The sequence below is a fragment of the Gopherus flavomarginatus genome, chromosome 4 (genome assembly GCF_025201925.1).
Source record: "Gopherus flavomarginatus isolate rGopFla2 chromosome 4, rGopFla2.mat.asm, whole genome shotgun sequence".
NCBI lineage: Eukaryota > Metazoa > Chordata > Testudines > Testudinidae > Gopherus > Gopherus flavomarginatus.
In genome coordinates this window covers 113,488,724-113,513,376 of record NC_066620.1, presented here as the reverse complement: position 1 = coordinate 113,513,376, position 24,653 = coordinate 113,488,724, and the positions used below count along the sequence as shown (strand labels likewise).

Sequence of the window (24,653 nt, the reverse complement as noted above, 5' to 3'; positions counted from 1 at the left end):
CCCAAAGCTCTTTCCCTTGTGTCCCAATATCAGCACAAAACCCCCTTCCCCAGCATCCAGGTTCTTACCACCACCAGCTGCCCCCAACACCTGTACATTCACCAACCGGCCCTGAGAATGACGACCCTTACCCTCTGCACTCAATCCCCATCACCATGCAATATAGGCATCCTGAAGTGCAGCAGTCATTGCACAGCACTATAGACAGGACATATTCAAACTTGTGACTGTACAGTTCCCCACCACACCCCCCTGCCCTTTTAGGTTCCCAAAATGTTGTGTGTCTGTCAAGAAAGTTATTTTCTTTTCAGCAAATGAATTCTTGGCTTTGAAAACAGTCTTTATTATTGCAGAAAGTCAAAGATACCTTAGCCCAGGAAAGAAACAGATATTGCAAATCAGCTGAGGAAAAACAGATTCCTACCACCATTGTAACCACTGTACTTCACTCCTGTGCAAGGCACCAAACATCACTGTTGGTTTTCAGCCTCAAATTCTTCCCTCAAGGCATCCCTAATCCTTGAAGCCCTGTGTTGGGCCTTTCTAGTAGCCCTGCTCTCTGGCTGCGCAAATTCAGCCTCCAGGCGTTGAACCTCGGAGGTCCATTCCTGACTGAATCTTTCATCCTTCCCTTCACAAATATTATGGAGAGTACAGCATGCAGATATAACTGCAGGGATGCTGCTTTCCCCCAAGTCTAGCTTCCAATACAGAGATTGCCAGGGCCCCTTTAAACGGCCAAAAGCACACTCCCACAGGCATTCGGCACCGGCTCAGCCTGTAGTTGAACCGATCCTTGCTTCTGTCAAGCTTCCCTGTATACAGTTTCATGAGCCAAGGCATTAACGGGTAAGCGGGGTCTCCAAGGATCACAATGGGCATTTCAACGTCCTCTACTGTGATCTTCCGGTCTGGGAAAAAAGTCCCAGCCTGCAGCTTCCTGAACAGGCCAGTGTTCTGAAAGATGCGTGCATCATGCACCTTTCCAGGCCAGCCTGTGTTAATGTCAATGAAAAGCCCACGGTGATCCACAAGTGCCTGGAGAACCATAGAGAAATACCCCTTCCGATTAACGTACTCGGATGCTAGGTGGGGTGGTGCCAGAATAGGAATATGCATCCCATCTATCGCCCCTCCACAGTTAGGGAAACCCATTTGTGCAAAGCCATCCACAATGTCCTGCACGTTCCCCAGAGTCACAGTTCTTCTTAGCAGGATGCCATTAATGGCCCTGCAAACTTGCATTAAAATGATTCCAACGGTCAACTTTCCCACTCCAAACTGGTTCCCAACCGATCGGTAGCTGTCTGGAGTTGCCAGCTTCCAGACTGCAATAGCCACCCACTTCTCCATCAGCAGGGCAGCTCTCAATCTCATGTGCCGCAGGGTGGGGGCGAGCTCAGCACACAGTCCCATGAAAGTGGCTTTTCTCATCCGAAAGTTCTGCAGCCACTGCTCGTCATCCCAGACTTCCATGACGACGTGATCCCACCACTCAGTGCTTGTTTCCCAAGCCCAAAAGCGGCATTCCACAGTGCTGAACATTTCCATGAATGCCAGAAGCAATTTAGCGCCATACGCGTCAGGCGACTCGCTATCATCGTCAGACTCCTCATCACTTTGTATCTTAAGGCATCGCTCAACTGCCAAACGTGATGTGCTGGCGAGACTCGTCAGCACACTCCTCAGCAGTTCGGGCTTCATTTCCCACAGAAATCATGCAGCGCAGAAACCGCTGAGAGTCAAGATAGCGCTAAACAGATGGAAAAAAAGGGATTGCTGGGATGTGAAGCAATGCATCACGCGGCACTGGGACAGGAAGCAGAATGACTCGCACCCTCCCACAACCCACGGCGCAAAATGGGACGAGGTGCTCTGTGGGATAGCTGCCCATAATGCACCACTCCCAAACACGCTGCAAATGCTGCAAATGTGGCCACACTCCAGCGCTTTCCCTACACAGCTGTACGAAGACAGCTTTAACTCCCAGCGCTGCATACCTGCAAGTGTAGCCATGGCCTGGAACAGTCGCACTGCAAAGTCCTACCCAAGTTACTGTGTCCTGCACTTGCTAGGACTTCTGGGGTCATATCCCACGGCTCTTTGTGATGCAGCAAGCTTAGTCGCTCTGGGCCCAATGAACAGTGGGACAACTTGCCTGCTCTTCAGGGCACACAGGGTGAATTGTGGGAAGACACTGAAGGACTACCAGCACTAGAGTGGTTTAGCATGCATCCTCACTCCAAAATAAGCAGGTTACCAGCCCAACTGAAAACAGCATTCAAGCTATAGCGTGTACCCCAGGACAGGATGCTCGTGTTGAAAGAACCACTAAAATCAGATCAGTGGGTTTTTCTGATGATGGGGGCGTGTTGGTGCTATGTGCAAGTAAGAGCCTGGACTAACTCTGCAGTGAAGACATACTCTCATATGCTAAGTATGCAGTTTCTAGTTTTATTTTATAATGTTTACATAGAAGCATTTTGTCCTAAAAATTACACTCAGTTTAATGGAATTTAGCAAGGGTTTAAATTAAATAATATGGTTTGAAGGAGGCAAAACATATTATGCTTAGACCAGGCTACTTTATTATATTTTTATACTTCAAAAATAAAATTAGTCATTGTTGGCACAGCTTCCACTACACATGAAATTAAACTTTCTTTTTTAAATAAATTTTGGGATGAGAGAAATAATCTTGTGGCTGACACTACATACCATTCTCTGAAATTGAAGGAAATGGTTATTTTTTCCCTGAAAATGCATCCATCTCAAACCTTAAAATATATTAGACCAATTAAGTTACTTTCTGGATTAATGTGCAGCAATGAGCAAATCAAAGAAAAAAAATGTAAACAGTCTATGGCTGGAAGTAGAAAGATGGTGAATCATCATGAAACAATCTTTTCTTCTAATGCATCTTTCCAATCAAGTTTCCATAAAGCTCTGTGAGCTGCAAATGTGGGGTGAATTTCACACAGAGAAATACAGAAATTTTTGAAATGAGATTGTGCAACATTAGCATTTCCATGTCAGTTGGCATTTTGTTTCCCAGTAGGCAGAGACTGATAAAAAGTTCACTAAATGTCCAATGTGGATTTAAATTTTTTTCTTTTTTTAATTTAATTGCACTTAGTTCCTTCAACTGAAGTAACTGGATTCGGAAAGCAGTTTGGATGGCTGATTGCATTTTGGTTGGGTCATGGAAGCCTTAGCACCACTGTCATTCTTTAATCTAAAAAGAAGAAAAGAAGCAGTAGGTTTTCTTGTCACTTCATAAAAAAAAACAACACAAATGAAAATACTACAGCAAAAAACAACAGACCACAAAAAAGGGTCATAATGGATACATAACATATACATTTAATAGATTATCTATCGATACGTTTTCAGTGATAGTAGTCTGAATTTTCTATGAGATTCTTTGAAACAACACTGAGTCCTACAAAAAGTTATTTCCAAAGAAGAGCCTAACAAGCCACAAGCTTATTTAGGCCCCAGCCTACAGGCACTTAGGCATGTGTTTAACTTTAGTAGTATAAGGAGTCCTGATGAGACTCCTCACAATAGTTAAGTTAAATGTGTGCAAGTGATTTATAAGATCATGGCCCCAGCTCAGAGTCCTGTGTAAACTGTAACAAGAAAGTATGTTAAGACACCTTTGTAACATAGTTCACAAAGCCTCATGAGCTCTGGGAATTTGTTTTAAGCATAGAGAGAAGAGTTCTAATTCAGGCTCTGTTACTGACAAATTATTAAACCATGGGCTTCTGTATAAAAGTGGGATGATACCACCACCTTTCCATAACACACTAAACACAGCTGGAACTAGAACTCCAGTTCTACAGATCCAAAAACACAGGCCTCAAAAAAGATGACTTTACCTGTCAGTTTAGAAGAATCTTTATATTTTCAAAGGTGCAATCCTGATAACAGAAGGCAAAAAGCCTTTACGCATGCGCTAAGTGCCTATCCCTGCATCTTTTGAAGTTAACAGCAGAAAATGCTTACAAATATCAGTGGGAGCAGGATTCGATTTACAAGCCCTTTAAATTCAGGACTGGGCCTAAAGCTACTGGCAACAAAAATTAACAACGTTGCTTAATTGCAACCTATTTTCTTTAAACATCACTGGGGGAAAAGTTTTTAGGGAAGTTTGTCTATATGGAAACTTTGAAGGGATGGTAATAAGCCTATTTTTAGTTGGAGTGATATGAAGAAGAGAGATTTTAAAATTTCAAACCATGGTTCTTTTCGTTTAATGACCTGTAATTCAAAGAAAACAGTTAGACAAATATTCCTCAAAACTTTGCAGAAATGTTCTCCTTTGTTTTCACAGTACATCTGACAATTTTCAAATCAAATTAATTTTCCAATCCATAGTAATAGGGCTGATAAAATAGGGCTCTGTCATGGAAGCTGACTTCAAACCTTTATTATGGAGAAGCTGCCACCTCTCCATAATCAACATTCTAGAAAGTCTGTTACAAAAGCATCGTACCTCTGTGACAACTCCTGCAGCAATAGTGGATCCGCTGTAGCGTAACATAAACCTTCCAAGTTCTTTAAAGTCTTTGTACAATTCCAGGGCAACAGGCCTTTGTGTTTGTAGTTCTATTAAAGCATTCTGTCCTTTAGTCAGGACCCTGCAAATAAAATATTAAAACATCCAATTTTTATATCTATCAATATATCTATAAAATAATAATGAAACATCTGTCATCAGATATAAAATTTAATCCAACTGCAACCTATAGATTAATATATTATAAGGCCAGCAGGGACTACTATGATAATTGAGTGTGACCTCATGTGGTCACTGTCATTGTATCTTTTAGAAAAACATACAATCTTCATTTAAAAATTCTGAGTGACAGAAAATCCACTATCCCCCTTGGAAAATTGTTCCAATGGTTAATTGCCCTCACTGTTAAAGATTTGTGTCATATTTCTAGTCTGAATTTGTCTAGCTTCAACTTCCAGCCACTGGATCTTGTCATACCTTTCTTTATTGGACTGAAGAACCTTCTCTTATCAAATTTCTGTTCCCCACTTCGGTACTTACAGACTGTGATCAAGTCACTCCCAACCTTCACTTTGCTAAGTAAAATAGATTGAGCACCTTGCGTCTATCACTATAAGGCATGTTTTCCAATCCTTTAATCGTTCTCATGGTTCTTCTCTGAACCCTGTACAATTAATATCTTTCTTGCATTGTGGATAGTAGAACTGAATACAGTATTCCAGCAGCAGTCACACCAGTGCCAAATATAGCAGTAATACAACCTTCCTAGTCCTACTCACTATTCCTCTGTTTATACATCCAGGGATAGCAGTAGCCTTTTTGGTCACAACATTGCAATGGAAGCTCATGTTCAGCTGATTACTCACCCTAACTCCCAAGATTTTTTCAGAGCCATGGCTTCCTAGGATAGAGAACTCCATCCTGTAAGTATGACCCGTATTCTTTGTTCCTAGACATTATGAGTGTACATTCGGCTGTACTAAAATGCATATTGTTTGCTTGCACCCAGTTTACCACGCCATCCAGATTGCATTTGATTGGTAACCTGTCCTCTTCATTATTTGCCACTCCCTCAAATTTTGTGTCATCCACAAGCTTTATCAGTGATGATTTTGTCTTTTCTTCCAGGTTACTGATAAAAATATTAAATAGTGTTGGGCTAAGAACCAATCCCTGTAGGACTCTATTAGAAACACATCTGCTTGATTATGATTCCCCATTTACAATTACATTTTGAGACCTATCAGTTAACCATGCTTTAATCCAGTTAATGTATACCATGTTGATTTTGTATAAATCTAGTTTCTCAATCAAAATGTCATGTGGAACCAAGTTAAATGCCTTACAGAAGTCTACATATATTACATCAACATTATTGTCATTATCAACCAAACTTACGTTCTTACTGAATAAATATAGCAAGTTAGTTTGACAGGATCTGTTTTCCATAAACCATGCTGATTGCAATTAGTTATATTAGTCTCCTTTAATTCTTTATTTATCAAGTCCTGTATCAACCATGCCATTATTTCAGCCAGGACTGAAGTCAGGATAACAGACCTATAATTACCAAGGTCATCCCATTTCCTCTTTTTAAATAGTGGCAAAATATTAAGCTTTCTTTCAGTTCTCTGGAACTTCCCCAGCAGTCCAATACTTATTGAAAATCAGCATTAATGGTTCAGAGAGCTCCTAAGCCAGCTCTTTTAAAACTCTTGTATGCAAGTTATCTGGACCTGCTGATTTTAGTAGCTGCTTGCTAAATAACTCCCAATTATCAATCATATTTTTCTGTTTAAATTATTTCTCCCAACTGATTTTGCTAATAAATTGTTTTCAGCTTTATGAAATTGTCCCTTTTAAAGCAGACAATTCTAGTTAGAGAATTTTTGTAAACTCCAGCTGAACTAAGAACTCTCTGTGCATTTTCCTTTCAGATTACTTAAATATTGCTTCATCTATTCATGTTCTGAAATAAAATGTAACTCTTAAAAGCTCTCTCCCAACTTTTTCTGCTATTACTAAATGCCACACACTGTAGATAATTTTTTCCACCAGCTAGATGTGCAGTCTCTTTCTAAATTGCTGTTAATAATTAATGATGTTCCATTTACATAGCATTTTTCATCTAGGTGCATGTCAAAGTGTGTTACAGACATTAGAAATTACAGAAATTAAATACTTCAATGTGCGGAATAACATGAAACAACTGTTTAACAGTACACAGTACTACCACACAACAGCTTAGGGCAAAAAGAGAAAAATGTTGTGTCCAACTGAAACTACAGGTTGGATTTTTAAATTCAATCAAGCAGAATGTAATTACCCAAGAGGGACATTGGTTAAGCACCAAGGCTAATAATGCTACTCTTTCGAAAGATCAAGGGATCTTTAATTACCACAAGCAGTAGGATCTCAGTTTTAAGTCTCATGCGAATGACAATACTGCCAAGCTGGAACACTGATTTAATACTGCTTTAGACAGATGAGTGGCCTCTACTGAATCACCATCACCTCCATTTTTCCCCTAGTGGTCACCCAACCAAGTAGTGAGTCAGCCTATCTCTGCTTAGCAGAAAAAAAAAAATCAGCGTGAGACAGAGAGAACAGTGCATAATACTGAGGGGCATCAATGTCATCTCTTTTCTAGAGACAAAACACAGATTTTTGGGGGGGATTCAGGATTTCCTCTGCATTTCTTTTCAGTGAGAGGTCCACTGGTGATGTCACAGCCATGCAACAATATGTCAACCAGAGTTTGGCTTTAATCAACCAGTATCCAAAGCCATACTATAGACCAGGGGTTGGCAATCTTTCAGAAATAGTGTGCCAAGTCTTCATTTATTCACTCTAATTTAAGGTTTCGCATGACAGTAATACATTTAAATGTTTTTAGAAGGTCTCTTTCTATAAGTCTATAATATATAACTAAACTATTGTTGTATATAAAGTAAATAAGGTTTTTAAAATGTTTAAGAAGCTTAATTTAAACAAATTAAAACACAGAGCCCCTGGACTGGTGGCGAGGACCCAGGCAGTGTGAGTGCCACTGAAAATCAGCTTGTGTGCCACCTTTGGCACGCATGCCATAGGTCGCCTACCCCTGCTATAGACTCTATCCTGTTTCAGGAAGTAAAACTACAGGAGCATGGTCTAATGAACAGGGCACTGAGGTGGGAATCAGGGAATCCTTGTTTTATTTCCGACTCTGCTAATGAGCTGTTGTGTGACACTGGGCAAGTCAATTCACTTCTCTGTGCCTTAGTATCTGTAAAACAAGGATAAAGATACTTACCTTGCTTTATAAAGTGCTTTGAGCTCTACAGATGAAAAGCAGTATACAATATGTAAGTATATTACTTTATCTTTAAACAGAATTTGTTCAGTAATAATACGATCCAATTTGTTTTATATTAACCAATTTGAATCTGTCAAATTTCTATTGTAATTAATGTCCACCTCACAAATACTTACTTAGGTTTTTTCTTTGTAACTTCGCCAGTACTCTTGTGAAGGATACTCAATAATCGTCTAATAGTGGCAGGCTCACTTACGGTTTGATAGTGTAAAAGTACCTAAAATAAAAATAGTTTACTTTTTTTCAGTTAGTAACCTACATTTTAAAATTCTATATTTACACCTACCTACATTTTAAGAGCCTGAAAGATCCTCAAGGTCTCAAGTTTGACTTCTGAAAAATTCTGTCTACTGATGCACATGCCAAAATAAAGGACTGGCCCAGTAGTAGCACACATGCTGGCATGCTGGAATCAGTATAAAATCCCTTGCTTTACTTATGGACATTCCTCAGTGAAGCATTTGTACCTCATGATCACAAACCCTCTCACTGCAGCACATGTAGACATACTTGAGCCAGCAGTAGCTCAAGTAACAATAGCCATGAAGCAGTGTAAGCAAGGGATAGCCTCTTGAGTATAGCAGACTTATACAAGCCATACTGCTACGGCTACACTGCTACTGTTACTCAAGCTAGCTAGATCCAAGCTAACTCACGTGTGTCTGTGCTTGCTGCAATGGCACCTCAGATTATAATGTAGACAAACACTGTTCTTTCAGTCAGAGCTTATCTCCTGGGGAGCCATATCCTGGATTTTATGGGATCTTTGTGGACATGACTGCTAGATCTCTCTTACAGGTTATACTTTTACACATTACAGTAAATACTTCATTCACTCTAAGTTTTTCAGTTACTATTCATTTTTGAACCCTACCACATCAGTGCAGTCCTGTGGCAGGTACTGTGATTTTTAGGTAATTTACTGCCAGGTAAATTTCTACAGTCACTCATATATTGTCTTATTAATGACAAGCCTGGCTGAAACCAGTGGGTGTAACCCCCACATTCTCTGAACAGGGCATATCAACATATCAGAAATCAGCAGGCACAGGCATCTGCCTCCAAAGCCATAACTCTGCATCCTCTTTAAACTAGAATCTAGAATTTCAAGAGAATGCCACTGATTTCGCAATTTTGTTGACTAAAGTTTTTCCTCCCCTTGAGTATGAAATTCGTTTTTATCAACAAGAATACTGAGCCATCTAGAAAGAAAATCAGAACATTCAAAGAGAAGAATATTTCAAGACTTACAGGGAATCCTTTAGTAATGGGGACATCAATATTAAAGATGAGGACTCGAGCTCTGAAACGAGTGCAGGCTTTGATGGGTTCCTTGAGACCACAAAATATACAGCCAACACTACAAGAGGAGGAAAAAAGACAAATATTCGGATAGCACATTGGAAAAGTGATAAGCAGTGTATTTTGAAGTAAACACTACGTAAAAGAAGTGACACATTAATATGCTCTATGTCAGAGGTTGGCAACCTTTCAGAAGTGGTGTGCCGAGTCTTCATTTATTCACTCTAATTTAAGGTTTCCCATGCCAGTAATACATTTTAATGTTTTTAGAAAGTCTTTTTCTATAAGTCTATAATATATAACTAAACTATTGTTGTATGTAAAGTAAATAAGGTTTTTTAAATGTTTAAGAAGCTTCATTTAAAATTAAATTAAAATGCAGATCTCTCCGGACCGGAGGCCAGGCCCCAGGCAGCGTGAGTGCCACTGAAAATCAGCTCGCGTGCTGCCTTTGGCACATGTGCCAAAGGTTGCCTACCCCTGCTCTATGAGAAAAGAAAACGTCACACTATTAAAGCACCCAGTCAAATGCATACTACAGGATATAAAAGCTGTTTTGTGGATGAGCACAAAGAATTATGGCAAGATCCAAATGGACAAGTACCTCCACTGCTGAAATTCTTCTGAAATGACATTTGGTGAGAAGAGACACTCAGGAGAATAAATTAGCATGTCACCCAGAGGTCATCTCTCGCCAAGATGGGATGGGTAAATTTGCAGTGCTGCTGCCTATTATTTACCTGTTCTGTGGCTTGAGGGCTTCCATCTGCAGCATTGTCAAACCTCACAACTTTCATCAGCACTATGTTCAGTTATAAAATATAAATCCACCTTCATAAGAGAACTATATTGAATCTAAGAGGAGCAACTGGTAGTGTTAAATCAAGAAACCATATTTTTGTGGGCAAAGGGAGATAAGGTGAGCAATGCCTGTGTCACTCAATATTAACCAGATCTCCACTAACACAAAAACATACAACAATTACATCAGTTGTACCCTTTTAAACAAGACCATAAAAACAACTTTGGTCAAAGGGTCTGGGCAACGCAGCCATGCCCTAGGAATTGGACAGAACAAAATACCAACAATTTCAATATATCTAAAACTTAAGGACCTCTACTTCCCAAAAATGTACATCACCCAAGACAAACAACCTACAGAACATGGACAGCACAAATCCCACACTAACTCCATTTGACAACAGCACGAGGACTTTTCAAGGGAATATAACCATTGCAGTGATGGAAATCAAAGGAACTGTCCTCTTTCCTTTCAGAAACAAAGTATAAATGTGCACAAATATAGAGGCTAGAAGTGTTTAGTCAGCCAACCTGAAAGATCCATGTGAGTTTGGCTGTCTGACCCAGAAGCAGAAAAGAAGCCATATGAATTATGTTACCAACTATGTTGCATGAATAGCAATTTACAAATAGCCAATACTCATTGCAACAGTTGTGGCAAACACATTGTTAGAAATGAGTAGGCTGAAATATACTTATAAAAAAACATTTATTAAGTAAGCTTAGATCAATCAATTTATTTAAAAAATTGACATCTGTTTCTCAATAATTTAGAAACAGAATAAGGGGCTAAATTTATTGAATGAATTGTTCACTACAAATAGTTTGGCCATTTTTAGTTACTAGTACAAGATTTGTATGTGCTAGCAATTTAGACATGCTTTGTTGTCTGAATGATTTACAGTTTGGTGAATTCTTGGTAAATCTTTTATATTATCATCTAAATTCTAAATATAATATTAGAGTAGTCTCTGAAGTTCCATTTAGCAATTAAGATGTGTGTTTTAAGATTCCAAGAATGGGACGCATAAGCAAAAGGCTTTTACAATCACTTCTGCCAGTATTAGGGTGAATTAATCACGAACACTAACACTGTTCTTCTGAGGTTGCCGTTGCACATGCAGCAGATGTTTCCAACGTTTGTACATGCAGGCCAGGTGATATGCATCACTTTGGTTTTAAATATCCTGGTAACCAAATCATTCTTCAAGTAAACCGCTGACTGTAAAGTGTAGTAGTTAAAAGGTATTTCATTAAAAACAAACCGTTGCTTACACTGAAACTCAGATTTGGACTCACTTGATTTTGATGATATCCATGCCGGTCAAAGTGAGACTAACGTGATCTCCTGCTGCAGCCCAATCAACTAGTTCATCATGCAGTGTGATTCCTGGAAATGAGTAAGAACAGAACCACACAGTGAAGTACCTAGGTTCTGAGCTACAAACAAACAGCTCTGTTTGGGCCATTTGTGCTTCATCAACCATTACTCATCAGTTTTCAATATGAATGGGCTGAGAGTAAAAGCTTTTGACTAAAAGCATAGAGGAAACAATTTTTTTCTGTCAGGACTAATTGCTTTTACTCCACCCTGTATATTAATATGGCTTTGTCTAAGTCATGGGAGTGGACCTGCTGCCAGTCACACAGCGCAGATGATGCGGTCTCGAAAATACTACTGTGCACTAATACCACAGTGCTTGCCCCACCCATCCGCTGATGCACATGCATATTTTACACCACCTTTCATGTTCCTTAAAGGCTCTAGTGGCAACTTTCATTTACCCTAAGTGGGTTAGCGCTCTCTCTCTCTCTCTCTCTCCGTCATAGAAGAATGCAACAAATGACTTTGGATTGCAGCATCAGGTTATCTATTAGAAAGCATTTAAATAGGTATTCTATTCTGTCTGTGATGTATACACTCCTGGGTGTAGACCAGTGGTCTCCAACCTTTTTACACCCAAGATCACTTTTTGAACCTAAGGGCAACCCAGAATCTACCCTTCCTCTTCCCTGAGGCCCACTCCTTTCCCAAAGCCCCGCTCTGCTCACCACCCACCCCACAATCACTCACTTTCCCCTGCCCTCATTCACTTTCAGCAGGTTCAGGTAGAGGGTTGGGGTTTGGGAGACAGTGAGGGGTGCAAGAGGAGGCTCTGGGCTGGGGCAGAGTGTTGGGGTACAGGAGGGGGTGTAGGGTGCTGGCTCTAGGAGGGAGCTCCAGGCTGGGGCTTGAGGTGTAAGTGGGGGTTCGTGGTGAAGAAGGGGGTATGGGTTACTGGCTCCGGGAGGGGGTTCAGGGTAGGGCTTGGGGTACAGGAGAGGGTTTGGGGTGCAGGAGGCAGTATGGGGTGCTGGCTCCAAGAGGGAACTCAGGGATGAGGGTTGAGGTGCGGCCTCCTGCCAGGGCCGGCTCCAGGCACCAGCATTCCAAGCAGGTGCTTGGGACAGCAATCTGCAAGGGGCGGTGGTCCATGTGTTTTTGCCCCCAAGGAGCATGCCGAATTGCCACCACAGATGGTGGGGGCAGTCCGTGTGCCGTTAGGGCGGCACATGTGTTTCCGCAGAGGCAGCAAATTTGGTGGCAGCTTCAATTTTCAGCTGTCTGCAGCAGCGCAGCTTCTGTCTTCCAGCTGAAGACAGAAGCTGCCATCGCGGACACGCACATGCTGCACTAACGACAGATGGACTGCCCCTGCCATCTGCGGCAGCAATTCGGCACGCTGCTTGGGGCGGCGAAAACAGTAGAGCAGGCCCTGCCTCCTGCTGGACAGCACTTACATCCGGCAGCTCCCAGGCAGTGGCAGGTGCAGCAAGGCTAAGGCAGGCTCTCTGCCTACCCTAGTCCCACACCACTTCCGGAAGGGGCCAACGCACCTCTCTGGCCCCCTGGGGGACAGGCAGGGGGCACATGGCTCTGCGCGCTGCCCCTCTCTGCAAGCACTGATCTCACAGCTTTCCCGGCCAATGGGAGCTGCGGGGACGGTGTCTGCAGGCAGGACAAGCGCATGGAGGGAGACCCCTACCCCCCCGCCGGCAGGGCTGTGGGGCTGCACTGGTTGCTTCCGGAAGCAGCCACACTGCACAGCCAGAGATCGCGATCACCTGGGAGATCTCTAGGATCAATCAGTCGATTGCGATTGACTAGTTGGTGACCACTGGTGTAGAGTTATGGGTGAGAATAAAAAATTCATCATGACTTTTAAATGAATTATATTGATCAGAAGATAGATAAGTGTTAGGAAAAGTTTTCATTTTATAAATACTGCACGCACCCACAGACCTAGGTCTGTTTCCCTGCAGATCACAACAATTTAAACAAAAAACATTTCATGTTAACATGTACCAAACTGTATTTCTTCGTTTGCAAATCTGTCTCTCTTGCTCCCTTCCAGAATAGGCATACAGTGTCATTCAAATTCAAGCATGTCAGTGTCATGAGGAACTACTTTGTTAAGCCATGTTGATAATTACTTCACCTACAGGTGGCACTCCCCTACACAGATAAATGAAGTTCAGACTTTTCTTTCTGTTAGAAGTGATAAGCTAGTAAGCATACCATATACAAGATAGCATGCCTCAAGTTTGTACTGAAATATAAATATATTACATTTTCTCCTCCTTACATGTAAGCATTTAATAAACAATGGCTCCAAATCCTCAGTTACATTTGAGCCACTATGTGATGCTCCAGCCCCAGATGGACCTTCCCAACATAGGATGGGAGATCTTCAGATGATGCAGACCTCTCATAGTAGTTTCTGTGCTACCTCCTACTCTCCTGCAAAATGCGTAGGCAAGTGGCCAGGGTATCCCCGCACTTAGCTTGTATATAGCATACTCTGACTGCTGTAACTTTCCCTTGGACTCTAAGTTGCACTAAGAACCAGAGCAACAGAGTGCACTGGAGAAAAGACACATATAAACATATGTTTTAAACTATTGTTATTTTTCATCTAGTTTAAATATATATAGCAAGGCATATCTATGCACTTTGCTACTGCAAACTGTATGAAGATTTTATTCTAACACATAATAGTGTCATGTTTTTCACTTCTGTTCCATGTAATGGAGAAGTATTTGCAGCTTAACATTTTTAAATGTACCAGCCATTACTTTGCATATTAATATCAGTGGACAAATATTCTGAATTTTTCTTCATGAGGGCTAAATTGTTCAGTCATTAGCCAGTGGTACAAAACAAATAATAAATTTAGCATCAACTCTTTCATATGACCAAATCAGAAAAATAGGTTTTAATTTCCCCCATTGCTGAACACTGTACACTTCATTGTTGACACAAATAGATATTCAGCAATTTTCCTCAGTTATGCAACTTTTTACCATCATCAGAAAAATACACTGAAACAAAACTTATTTTCAACACAAATTTATTCTCCCTTCCATTTGTTGATACAGGAATTAAGAAAATTGTGAAAAAATAAAATTAAATGCAGAAAACGTATTTGGCGTTGTTCCTTGAAATTTTTAAGACTGCAGAAATATATTTGCAATTCTCCACTGAGCACCTGGGATCCAGTTGAGCTGCTAAGTGCCTCCCTCCTCTAGCAAGGAATGTCTTACAGCACATAAACTTCAAAAGCTAAGATTTACCTGCAAGGGCTGTTTAAAACCCACACAAAAATAGCAATGCTCATAAGTAAATCTGACTACTAACGATTTTGTGTTTCATACATTTTACAGCTATTAACTGCAGAACTCTCACATTTTCACTGAAAAAATCATGAGGCTGACAAATTTGGAATAACTAGCACTGTAAAAATGATGAAAAAACATATGAACTTTCACATATCTTTCAAAGACAGATATTTATACTGTCATATCTAAAATTCGTTTATGCTTTCACATGTTATGTTTGACAGTTAGTATCAGTTTGACAACCTGTTACCATTTCAGTAACTGTTTCTAGACCAGTATTGACCTGAAAGTAAACAAGCTTTTGAATACTATACCTTTTGCTGTGCAAGTTTCATTGGGAGGCATAGCCAGAAGTCGGTCTCCAGTCTGAATATAGCCTGCTTCTATTTTACCAGTCACACAAAATCCTGATCCTTGGTCTGTAATAAGCATGTTAATCATTTAAAATAAAAAAACAACTAACTATATGGTAAGGTGCGTTTTTATATACAATTAACCCATTAGCAAAGTAGACAGATTTTAATGTAATAAAAAGCATTTTTCTCAGCTGAGTCAGTATTCATTACTTGTAAAGTCACCAGTTTTACATCATACTGAAAACAAACCATTAATTCCAAAACCCCTTGATCTGATTTTTTTTTAACTAAGAGCAGAAACTCTGTACTTTAAAATTGATGTGGTTGCATAAAAATCCAGTTTTTAACTTTTTGATACAAGAATTAGATCATTAGCCTATTTGATTTTAAGCAGCCAAACGCTATTTACAGATAAAAATATTTACTGAGACACCTTAATAAACCCCCATGCATTCATGCATGTTTATTGTCCAATGAACCAGAAATTCTGGAAACTCTATTGGCATATTTTATACACTCAGAAAGTCAGCTGAAGATTGGTTTACTACCCAAACGTACCACAATAATGGTGGATGAGTATGGCATTTTTTATGAATAAAGTAGTAGTGGATTTACAAAGTATATTTCTCATTTTGAAAGTCTACATACTGGTGGGTGCATTTCTAATCATATGAATGTTCACACTGGTTATTTATTAAAAAGTGAGCAGTATGCTACTGTTCTTGCTCTTACTGGTACACTTGAAGCAAAGTTCTTTCTCCAAAACTATGGAGACTGCATATATGCAGGTATGTTTGGTTTGGTTTCAGACAAAATATCTTTTTAAACAAAGTTTCTGAAGTTTCAGTGTGCATCTGGAAACATTTCTTTTATGTATGTATGCTATATTCAGGGAGCACAGAATAACACTTTCTCCTTTCCTACCTACTCACTGCCATTATTGTACGGTGCTCCAGCATATGTACCTAGAGAAGCATTACCAGATGTGCCAATGGGATATTTTTTCTTCTCCATTTGAGCAAACTTATAGATGAATTACCATGTTGGTCAAATGATAAAAAAATTTTAACACCCCAAAAGTGTGGAAAGTGAGAGAGCAGGGAAAAGAAAAAAAACAAAAAAAACTAAAAACAAAAAACTAAAATCAAAAACTATGAGCCCAAATTTCAAAGCTGGATGTTTGTTCAAAACTAGCCTTGTATGAAAAAATTCTTGGTGTGATCTGTACGTGCAACTATAATAATATTAACTATTTAAACAACAGACCCTATATCTGTAAACAAGGACATATTTCCCATAATTACCACCAAAAATAAATTTGACAAATGCACATTTTTATAGAGTAGGTTTATTTGAAATTATTCATTTTAGTTCATTAGTATATCTGTAAAATTAAGCTCAATGCAAAATTAGTTATTGCAAAGAATAAAGCCTTTCATCATAAAGATTCTCAATTAGCTTTACATACTATATACATATAGCAACACTGTAATGACGTTTACTCTGGTATGCACCACTCAGTACACTCATGGAAATTTTGGCCAAGGTATTGGGACAAACTCTAATCTAGTATTCCAGTACTTAACGTGAGATTTTCAATGTTCTTGCAGAGCTGACAGGTCCTAAGTTTTTTTAAGGTCTCTTTGAAAAAGACCCACTCCCAATCTGCATGGACTGCATTTTTCTACCATTGCCAATATTTGAACATGGTTCCATTTTCACTGGCTTTTTAAACCTGATGTTCAGATTACTATACTATCACTCTAATTCCAACTGTGTACACACTATACAAACAATATGATAAATTCTTAAAGTTTCGACAGTAAAACAATACAATTTATGATGTGGCAATAAATTAATGGTTACTATGTCAGGTTGGATATTAAATCTCAGATCACGGTGTCACTTAGTTATGGTCTCAAGGAGTAAAAACTGGATTGGAAGCCAGGACCCCTGATTACTATTCCCCATTCTGCAACCAACTCATTATATGACCATGAGCAAGTCACAATCTTTTACCTCAGTTTCTCTACCAGTAAAGTGTGAATAATATACACAATAATAAACATGCTTTGCACACAGAAAAGAAGTATAATCCCCTAAACAGAAGTCTCTTTTTACACTTATTTTATGGTCAGATTTTTAACAGTAATAAGAAATATGATTTTAAAATAATTTAAAATTATTTCAGCATACATACACACACATATAATGTGTGTGTGAGGGTGAGAGATTTATTTACATCTTCAAAATGATTGGTCAAATAAAATTCAGTAAAACCAACCTTTAAAAACATCAGACACGCATAATCTAAATGGTTTATCCACTGATCTCTGTGGTGGCTTGAAAGAATCTGAAAAAAAAAATTAATACCTTGAGACTTTCCGTATTTAGTAATCAAAATGACCATCTCACAATTTCTCCCTTAAGTAATAAACTATATTGCATTCTATTTCCCCACACACACTTCCCTCCCCCCCAAAAAAACCATTTTTGACATAAACAACATTACAATGTACCAAATAAATATTAAATCAAGCAGAATGGCACACTCACCAATTTGTTCTAACAAACATTTTCCCTTATACCATTCAGTGAGTTCACTTGATTGACAGACTGTGACTAGATTTTCACCACCAAGACCACTTGTAGGGATATAAGCTACATCGGACTCCTAATTAACAAAACAAAACAAAAAAACTCTCTAAAATAAATATACAGTGTATCTCTAAAATGGTACCTTTGTGAAAATGCAGCAGCAAAGAGCACATTTTCAGTATAGTAACCGTTTTTAAGTTTATGGACACTTTGCTTACAATTCCACATTTCCCTGGAATGAAAAAGAAAATATTTTGCCCAATAACACCCAGCCTCTATTAAGATGGACACTCAATCAGCCTTTTTGGCTGATCCAGCTTCCTTCTATTTACTCTACATCAAAGCAATGTGACAAACACAGAAAGATAGGTTACATGGCAAGGCTGCAACTTTATTAACTGTAATCAACAACTGTACTCAGTGAAGAACGCCCTAACCCTATCCCCTTCAGCTGGCAGGAATAGTCCGGCGCAGGTTGCTAGTTTGCCACAATGGCATAAATTCACAGATTCCAAGACCAGAAGGGACAACTTTGATCATCCAGTGTGACCTTCTGTATAACACAGCCCATAGACCTTCCCCAAAATAATTCCTAGAGCAAATCTTTTAGAAACACATCCAATCTTGATCTAAAAATGGTCAGTGATGGAAGATCTATTACAGCTCCTGGTAAATTGTTCCAATAGTTATTCACCTTTACTATTTACAGTATGTATTTGTCTAACTTCAACTTCCAGCCATTGGATTATATTATATATCTTTCTCTGTTAGAATGAAGAGCCCATTATTAAATATCTGTTCTCATGCAGGTACTTATAGACTGTAAGCAAATCACCTCTTACCCTTTTCTTTGTTAAGCTATAAATAGATGGAGCTCCTTAGCTTATCACTATAAGGCATGTTATAATCCTTTAATCATTTCTTTTGACTCTTCTCTGAACTCCCTCCAATTTATCAACATCCTTCTTGAATTGTGGGCAACAGAAATGGACACAGTATTCCAGCAGCGGTCACACCAGTGCCAAATACAGAGGTACAATAACCTCTCTACTCCTATTTGAGGTTCCCCAGTTTATGCATCCCAAGATCACAGTAGCCCTTTTGGCCACATCGCACCAGAAGCTGATGTTCAGATAATTATTCACCATGACCCCCAAATATTTTTCAGTATTCTGCAAGAGGAGGTGTGGAATGTCCGGGAGAGAGATCATTGGGCATGATGCAAGCTGTGACAGGTAAGTCTGTCTCAGCCAAATAGGGTCAATCAGAATGACGTAGGGTACCTCTTTTGGGAAGCCCAACAAATGAAGCCACGACGTTCATCACATCACCGCAGCCATGGAGACGGACCTAGCCGCCGTGTCGAGCGCAGACTTCAGCAATGTCTTTGCCACTGATTGGTCTTCCTGGATAATGACCTTAAACTGGTTGCCATATGCTTCTGGCATCTTTTCAATAAAGTCACTGAGTTTTAAGTAATTTATGTAATCATATTTTGCTGTGAAGGCCTGGTAGTCAGCAATATAAAATTGTAGAGTGGCTGACCAAAAAGGGACTGGGAGTAGCCCTTGACTGGTGTTGTCAGCCCTGGGAGTTTATGGAGTCCACAATGATGGGGTTGGGTGGCAGGTGGGAGAATAGGAATTCAGATTCCTTAGCAGGGACATAGTATTTTTTGTCTGCTCACTTGCAGGTTGGCACCACTGATTCTGGGTTCTGCCACACAGTCTGTGCCAAGTCTAAAATGGCCTCATTAATCAGGAGGGTAATCTTTGAGGAGGACGTATAGTGGAGAATGTCAAGGAGTTGATGGTGGGTGTTCCTCCCATGGTATCTTGAGAGTGTCTGCCACTCTCTTTGCCAGCTTCTGGAAGGGTCGAAAGTTGTCTGTCGGAGATGGTGGAGGAGAGTATGATGGCTTCATCTGGAGAAGGAGAAGAATATGGTTCTCGGTACTGGCTTCCTATTCCTCAATATCTTGAAGCAGGAGGTATGCCTGGAAGGCTCTCAGGCAAGGCTTGAAGTTTGAGAGGCAAGCTGGCAATGCACCACCCAGGGGTTCCAATATGGCCATTGGGGTGGTGGTGGCGCCCATGGGTGGACATATCAAGATGGTGCAGAAAGGGGCATCTGCAGGTATATCTATGGGCTCTATCGGCAGTGAGTACCATATGGAGCTTGGGAGGAGTACTGAAACACTGCCTCCTCTGGCTCACTATCTGAACCCTCACTAGAGGGCAGAGGGGCATGGTATGGCAGTGGGGATACTTTCAGTGTTTGGTGAAGAGGTCTCAGTACCAAGAGGAGGGGAATATGGTGCATTCAGCATGCGAAAGTCTCTGGAATGGTAGGAGTCCGCTGGAACTGATTGTCCTGGAGTTGGTGGTGGATGGGGATCTTGCCTGCACTGGTCGCTCCAGTACCAAGCAAGCCGTCATTGGCAGTGCCAATGTGGACTCGCACACTGGGAGCGTCTTTTTAGAGGAGTGCTTACTCCTGTCCTTCAGTGCCAGTGACTTGGTGCACGTGCCCATCAGGTCCGTGGGCTTGTCAGTAGTACTGGTTGCTGCTGGCCTCCATGATCCATGGGTATCTTCGGTATCAAGCCCATAAGATGGTTTAAGTGCCAAAGATACCGAGCGATATGGTGATCGCTTATGGTTATCTCAGCGCTCATTGTGGGGACATCCCTCTCTCTTCTTAGATGATCTATGAGAGGAGTCCGCAGCCTGTTTCCTCGACCCACAGCCCTTAGACATAGAAGGCTGTGGGGAAGACTCATGCCTACCAGCCAACCTGGGTGGGAGAGCTGCCTCCATGAAGATGATCTTCTGGCAGACCTCTCTGTCTTTGTGAGATCTGGGCCAGAGTTGTTGACAAAGACCTCACATTTGTTGCAAGTGCATTCACTGCCTCGGGGAAGACCACAGAGAGTGCTTGTCTGCAATTGGGATTGCCTCTTTACTAGCAACATATTTTTTTGAAGATCGGCATACCAGGCACACCCCGTTTAGGGGAAAGGGTCCCCGACAGGGGATAAAAAGCAGGAAAGAAATTAAAGTCTTTCTCCCTCCCTCCAATAAAATAAGAAAGGAGAAGACGACTACAACTAGAACTAGGAGACTAACTATAGGTATGTAAAATAAAATGATAATCTTAATGGACTGCTAATGGCTCTGCCTCTAGCCAGGGGCTGCTGAGAAGAAATTGAGGGGATTAGCCAGCAACTAGCGCAGCATGAGGAGATACAGCGAGCCTAAGGGACATTGCTACCAAAATTCTCTGATCAGCAGTGCAGGGACTCAAGCACACCTACAGCGGAGCACCCATAGAGACACCACACAAAGAAGAAACCTCACTGCTTAAGACATTGATGCATATACCCCTTGTGACAGATAATGCAATATCCTGGATAAATCTTACAGAATTAAGTTCACCTTACTGAATTAAACGCAATACCTTTGTGGGCAACGGTATTAACAATGCAATTACTTATATGTTGTTGCAAGATTGTATGTAATGTCTCTAGGAGAAGGGGGCTGCTATTAAAATTCCTCTGATAAGCAGCCTCTCAAAGCTTTATTCTGGAGAAGGGAGCCATTGTCTTGCTGATTACCTAAGCACAGTTTCTTCTACGGTTCAAACTGGATTCTCAAGAGACCAGCAGACAAAGAAAGGAGGTTGGGATAAATAATCTGGTGGTGAACTGATTCAGGGCTTTTATTCTGATCCAGTAAATGTGCACGACTTTTGGTCCATGGAAGGCCCCAATCCTTAGGAAAGAGTTGGAAGGTCAGGCTTGACAAAGCCCGGGCTGGGATACTTTAGTTGGGAATTGGTCCTGCTTTGAGCAGGAGGTTGGACTAGATGACCCTAATCTTCAGTGATTCTAAGGATTTTGGCTACTTAGGCTCCGTAAGACTGTGTTCTTGTTCAGAGCAAAGGGTATGGTGAACTTGAAACCACAGGAAATAATCTGGGCAGGGATCTGAAGGACTTCTCTTCACGTTGGAAAGGGCGATCTTTGGTAAGCTTATTAGCATGCACGTGGGCTCTTATAGTTTTTTAACGTTTTCTCTGCGGTGCTTTTGCCTTAAGAATAAAATAGGCTTGGTTAGAAAGAACTGTATGGTGATTTATAACTGGGGCAAATACACAGTGTACAGTCTCCGGGGAGAGAAGCAAAGCATGCCCTGCTTAGGCAGACTGTCTTTTGCTGGGAATAACACAGGGAAGGCAGGAAACTTGTCGGCCTGGAAATACCCTGGTCAGATGGGTCTCTATCTAAGAAAGGCACCAGCTGCAGAGCCGGAAGCCAGAAAGTGGGTGCCCTTGCTGGACCACAGAAAGGAAATACAGGGGCAGTTGCCGGGAACTGTGACACTACAACAGGGTCATCCAAATCCCCGCGAATATATAAGGCAGTTGGCAGAGGGTGCTAATTGACTGAGTAGAGATATAGCTGAGGGGCTAATTGTGTGGAAGGAATCACAGCAACTGTGACTATATACGCAGACAGGAAGGAAGTGCTCGGGAGGAGAGTAGGGAGCCTGAAGGAAGGCAGGACTGGCTGATGCTAAATCCTGTACCCTTCCCCAGAAGCAAACAGAGGAAGCTAGCTACTCTCTGTGAAAAATATGTAAACAACACTCCTGGCTGTGGCCTACTGAAGGGGTACAATTAAGTACAGGCGTGGTTAAGAACAGCTGGAGCAGTTACTGAGGCAGGAAAAGACTCTCAGGAGACCCCGTGACACCCTCACATCCCATCATGTAATTACGTCAGGACCAAAGCCTGCTTCCTTCTCAAAGGAGAAAGGTCCCAAAATTGCACTTGCTAACTCTCAATCTGTACTATCTTGCAACAATCTACAGTAACTCCCCTAAACAAGACCTCTTCGATACCAGAAGGAAGATGTATAAAAGTGAAAAGTGGTTTGTCAATTCTGTCTTGATGAAAACATCCCTTCCAGACTCCAAAGAAGATCTAAAGGAGGAGGCTGGGACTGCTGGAAGGACACCAAACACTTGCTGTCCACACCTGACACTGCCTAAGTACCCACTAGTAGGGCAAGTGGAGTACAATTCAGACTCTACTATGTACCATGAACTTACTAATGGGTTCAGCACAGGGGGCACAGCAAAATACCAGACCTTGCTGATATACCCAGGCAAAACTGATATAAAACTCATCCAATCTTTGCCCCAGTGTACCAGCAAGGTGTGAACAAAGTGCCAAAGACCTGTGAAGGTATAAGGGATGGTATACCCCTTGGTTGAGGTTGGTAGCTGGTTGATTAAATCCTACCCATTGCACCTAGGAAAAGACTGGCAACTTGCACACACGCACACACCCCACACCCACACACATTCAAGAGGCTGTGAAGCATTGATCCCGGTTTTCATTAAGAAGGCTTGAAATAAAAATCCCACAGCGATGAATCTGACTGAAAACTATCCTCCTTGGATTCTGTTATGATCCTAGGCAGGATTTTTCCAGGGAAGGAGCTCGCTCTGCAGGCACAAGCCTGGATCCAGTTGGAAGAGGGTGCTGTATAGGAGGTCCCAAGCCTTTACAAATCTCATAATCTTAAATTTACTTTACCTTAAAGCCAGCTTGTTTAAGAAACTGGCCAAGTTTACTGGTAATTTCCTGAAATCTCTCCTGTTGCCAATTGACCTAAAATAAAAACACATTTTGATAAAAATACTGGATATTGGCATATTCCTCTGTACAAATTATATTGACCTCTTATATTGTACCTTGCCTAAGATCTTCTATGAAAACTTCAGTTCGAAGGTTAAGTCTAATTAATAAAATGTTCATAATGTTTCTTCCATATTTTGAGAAAGATAGCATAGAGCATACTATGAAGAAGATGCATTGAGGGCTTTATTCTACAACGTAGTATGTACCTGAATTCAGTGGGGCTCCGTATAGGCATAGAAATTTGCCCATTTGGAACAAGTTGTAGGGTAAATATGCAGTTCTACTTCATGTCTAAAGATACTGTAAATTAACTTGTTCATGAACAGTACCCCGATTTTGCTTTTTAATTCACACAGGTATAAAGGCAAAACAAAAGCAGACTCAAAAAGGATTTCTCTTAGATTAAATGTACTTAGTAATCAATTAAAACTAAAATGTAAAATAAGGGTAATATTAAACAAACAGCAAGTTTTTGAGCAAATGCAGCAGCATGCCTTACAAGTGACTCACCAGCACCCCAGGTGGCTCTGCAACTGTCATCAGGGTGACAATCCCCATGACAGAAGTTTACTCCAGTAAATTTCAGCAGGATTAATTACAGAGTACCCTTTGAGGAGATTTAAAATAACCACAATAGGAATTCAGCACCTAACTACCCCTTGTTGCTTTTGAAAATCTCCCCCTTCTTGTTTGATATGCTGAGTTCATAGGCTCCAGAAGAATTTTTTCTTTCTGAACACAGACATTATGAGAGCTGGTAACTGTGTAAAGAATGAGGGAAGGACAAACCTTCTGGCCTCAGAACACCTACCCCCTTAATTTAGGGCATACAGGAAGGGACGCAAGACTGTTCACTAAAGAAAACTATTAAGCAAGTACCTGGTCCATTTTATTGACTGCAACTGCAAGCTGTGTTACTCCAAGAGAGCGAACCAATAACCCATGTTCTCGAGTCTGTCCACCAGTCTCGAACCCTGCTTCAAACTCCCCTCTGCTGGCATCCACAACCAAGATAGCCACATCAGCCTAAGTAAGAAAAAAGATGGTTAGGAAAATAATTTCTACAAGAGGAGGAATGGATTATGGATAAATATGGTCCTGACTGGTCACACAAAAACACATCCCAACCTTCTATGCTCACCAAGAGAATATTAGCATGACTTCAACTGAATGAGGATTGATTTCTAGATCACTAATGTGTTCAGGGAAACAATGAGACATGTACACCACAGTGTGTGGTTAAATATAGAGACAGCAACTTTATTAAAACTATTAACCAGCTGGAGCTACTATTAAAACTACCTGACAGAGCTGTTCCAGTGTGGATTTCAAATGGGTATCAAAG

General features: G+C 40.7%; 1 protein-coding gene across 3 annotated transcripts in view; it reads right to left on the bottom strand.

The window, feature by feature from the left end:
* Positions 1 to 2,434: 2,434 nt before the first annotated feature.
* Positions 2,435 to 24,653, bottom strand: part of LOC127049158 (HBS1-like protein) — a 110,783-nt gene continuing 88,564 nt past the window's right edge. For all 3 annotated transcript variants that reach the window (XM_050949655.1, XM_050949654.1, XM_050949653.1), the window contains 10 exons: positions 24,188 to 24,334; positions 23,204 to 23,278; positions 17,558 to 17,675; positions 17,286 to 17,354; positions 14,960 to 15,064; positions 11,286 to 11,376; positions 9,135 to 9,243; positions 8,000 to 8,100; positions 4,502 to 4,646; positions 2,435 to 3,235 (listed from right to left, as the gene is read on the bottom strand). In XM_050949655.1, coding sequence (XP_050805612.1) covers positions 3,224 to 3,235; positions 4,502 to 4,646; positions 8,000 to 8,100; positions 9,135 to 9,243; positions 11,286 to 11,376; positions 14,960 to 15,064; positions 17,286 to 17,354; positions 17,558 to 17,675; positions 23,204 to 23,278; positions 24,188 to 24,334 — 972 coding nt within the window. In that variant the 3' untranslated portion in view covers positions 2,435 to 3,223. The remainder of the gene's footprint in view (positions 3,236 to 4,501; positions 4,647 to 7,999; positions 8,101 to 9,134; positions 9,244 to 11,285; positions 11,377 to 14,959; positions 15,065 to 17,285; positions 17,355 to 17,557; positions 17,676 to 23,203; positions 23,279 to 24,187; positions 24,335 to 24,653) is intronic.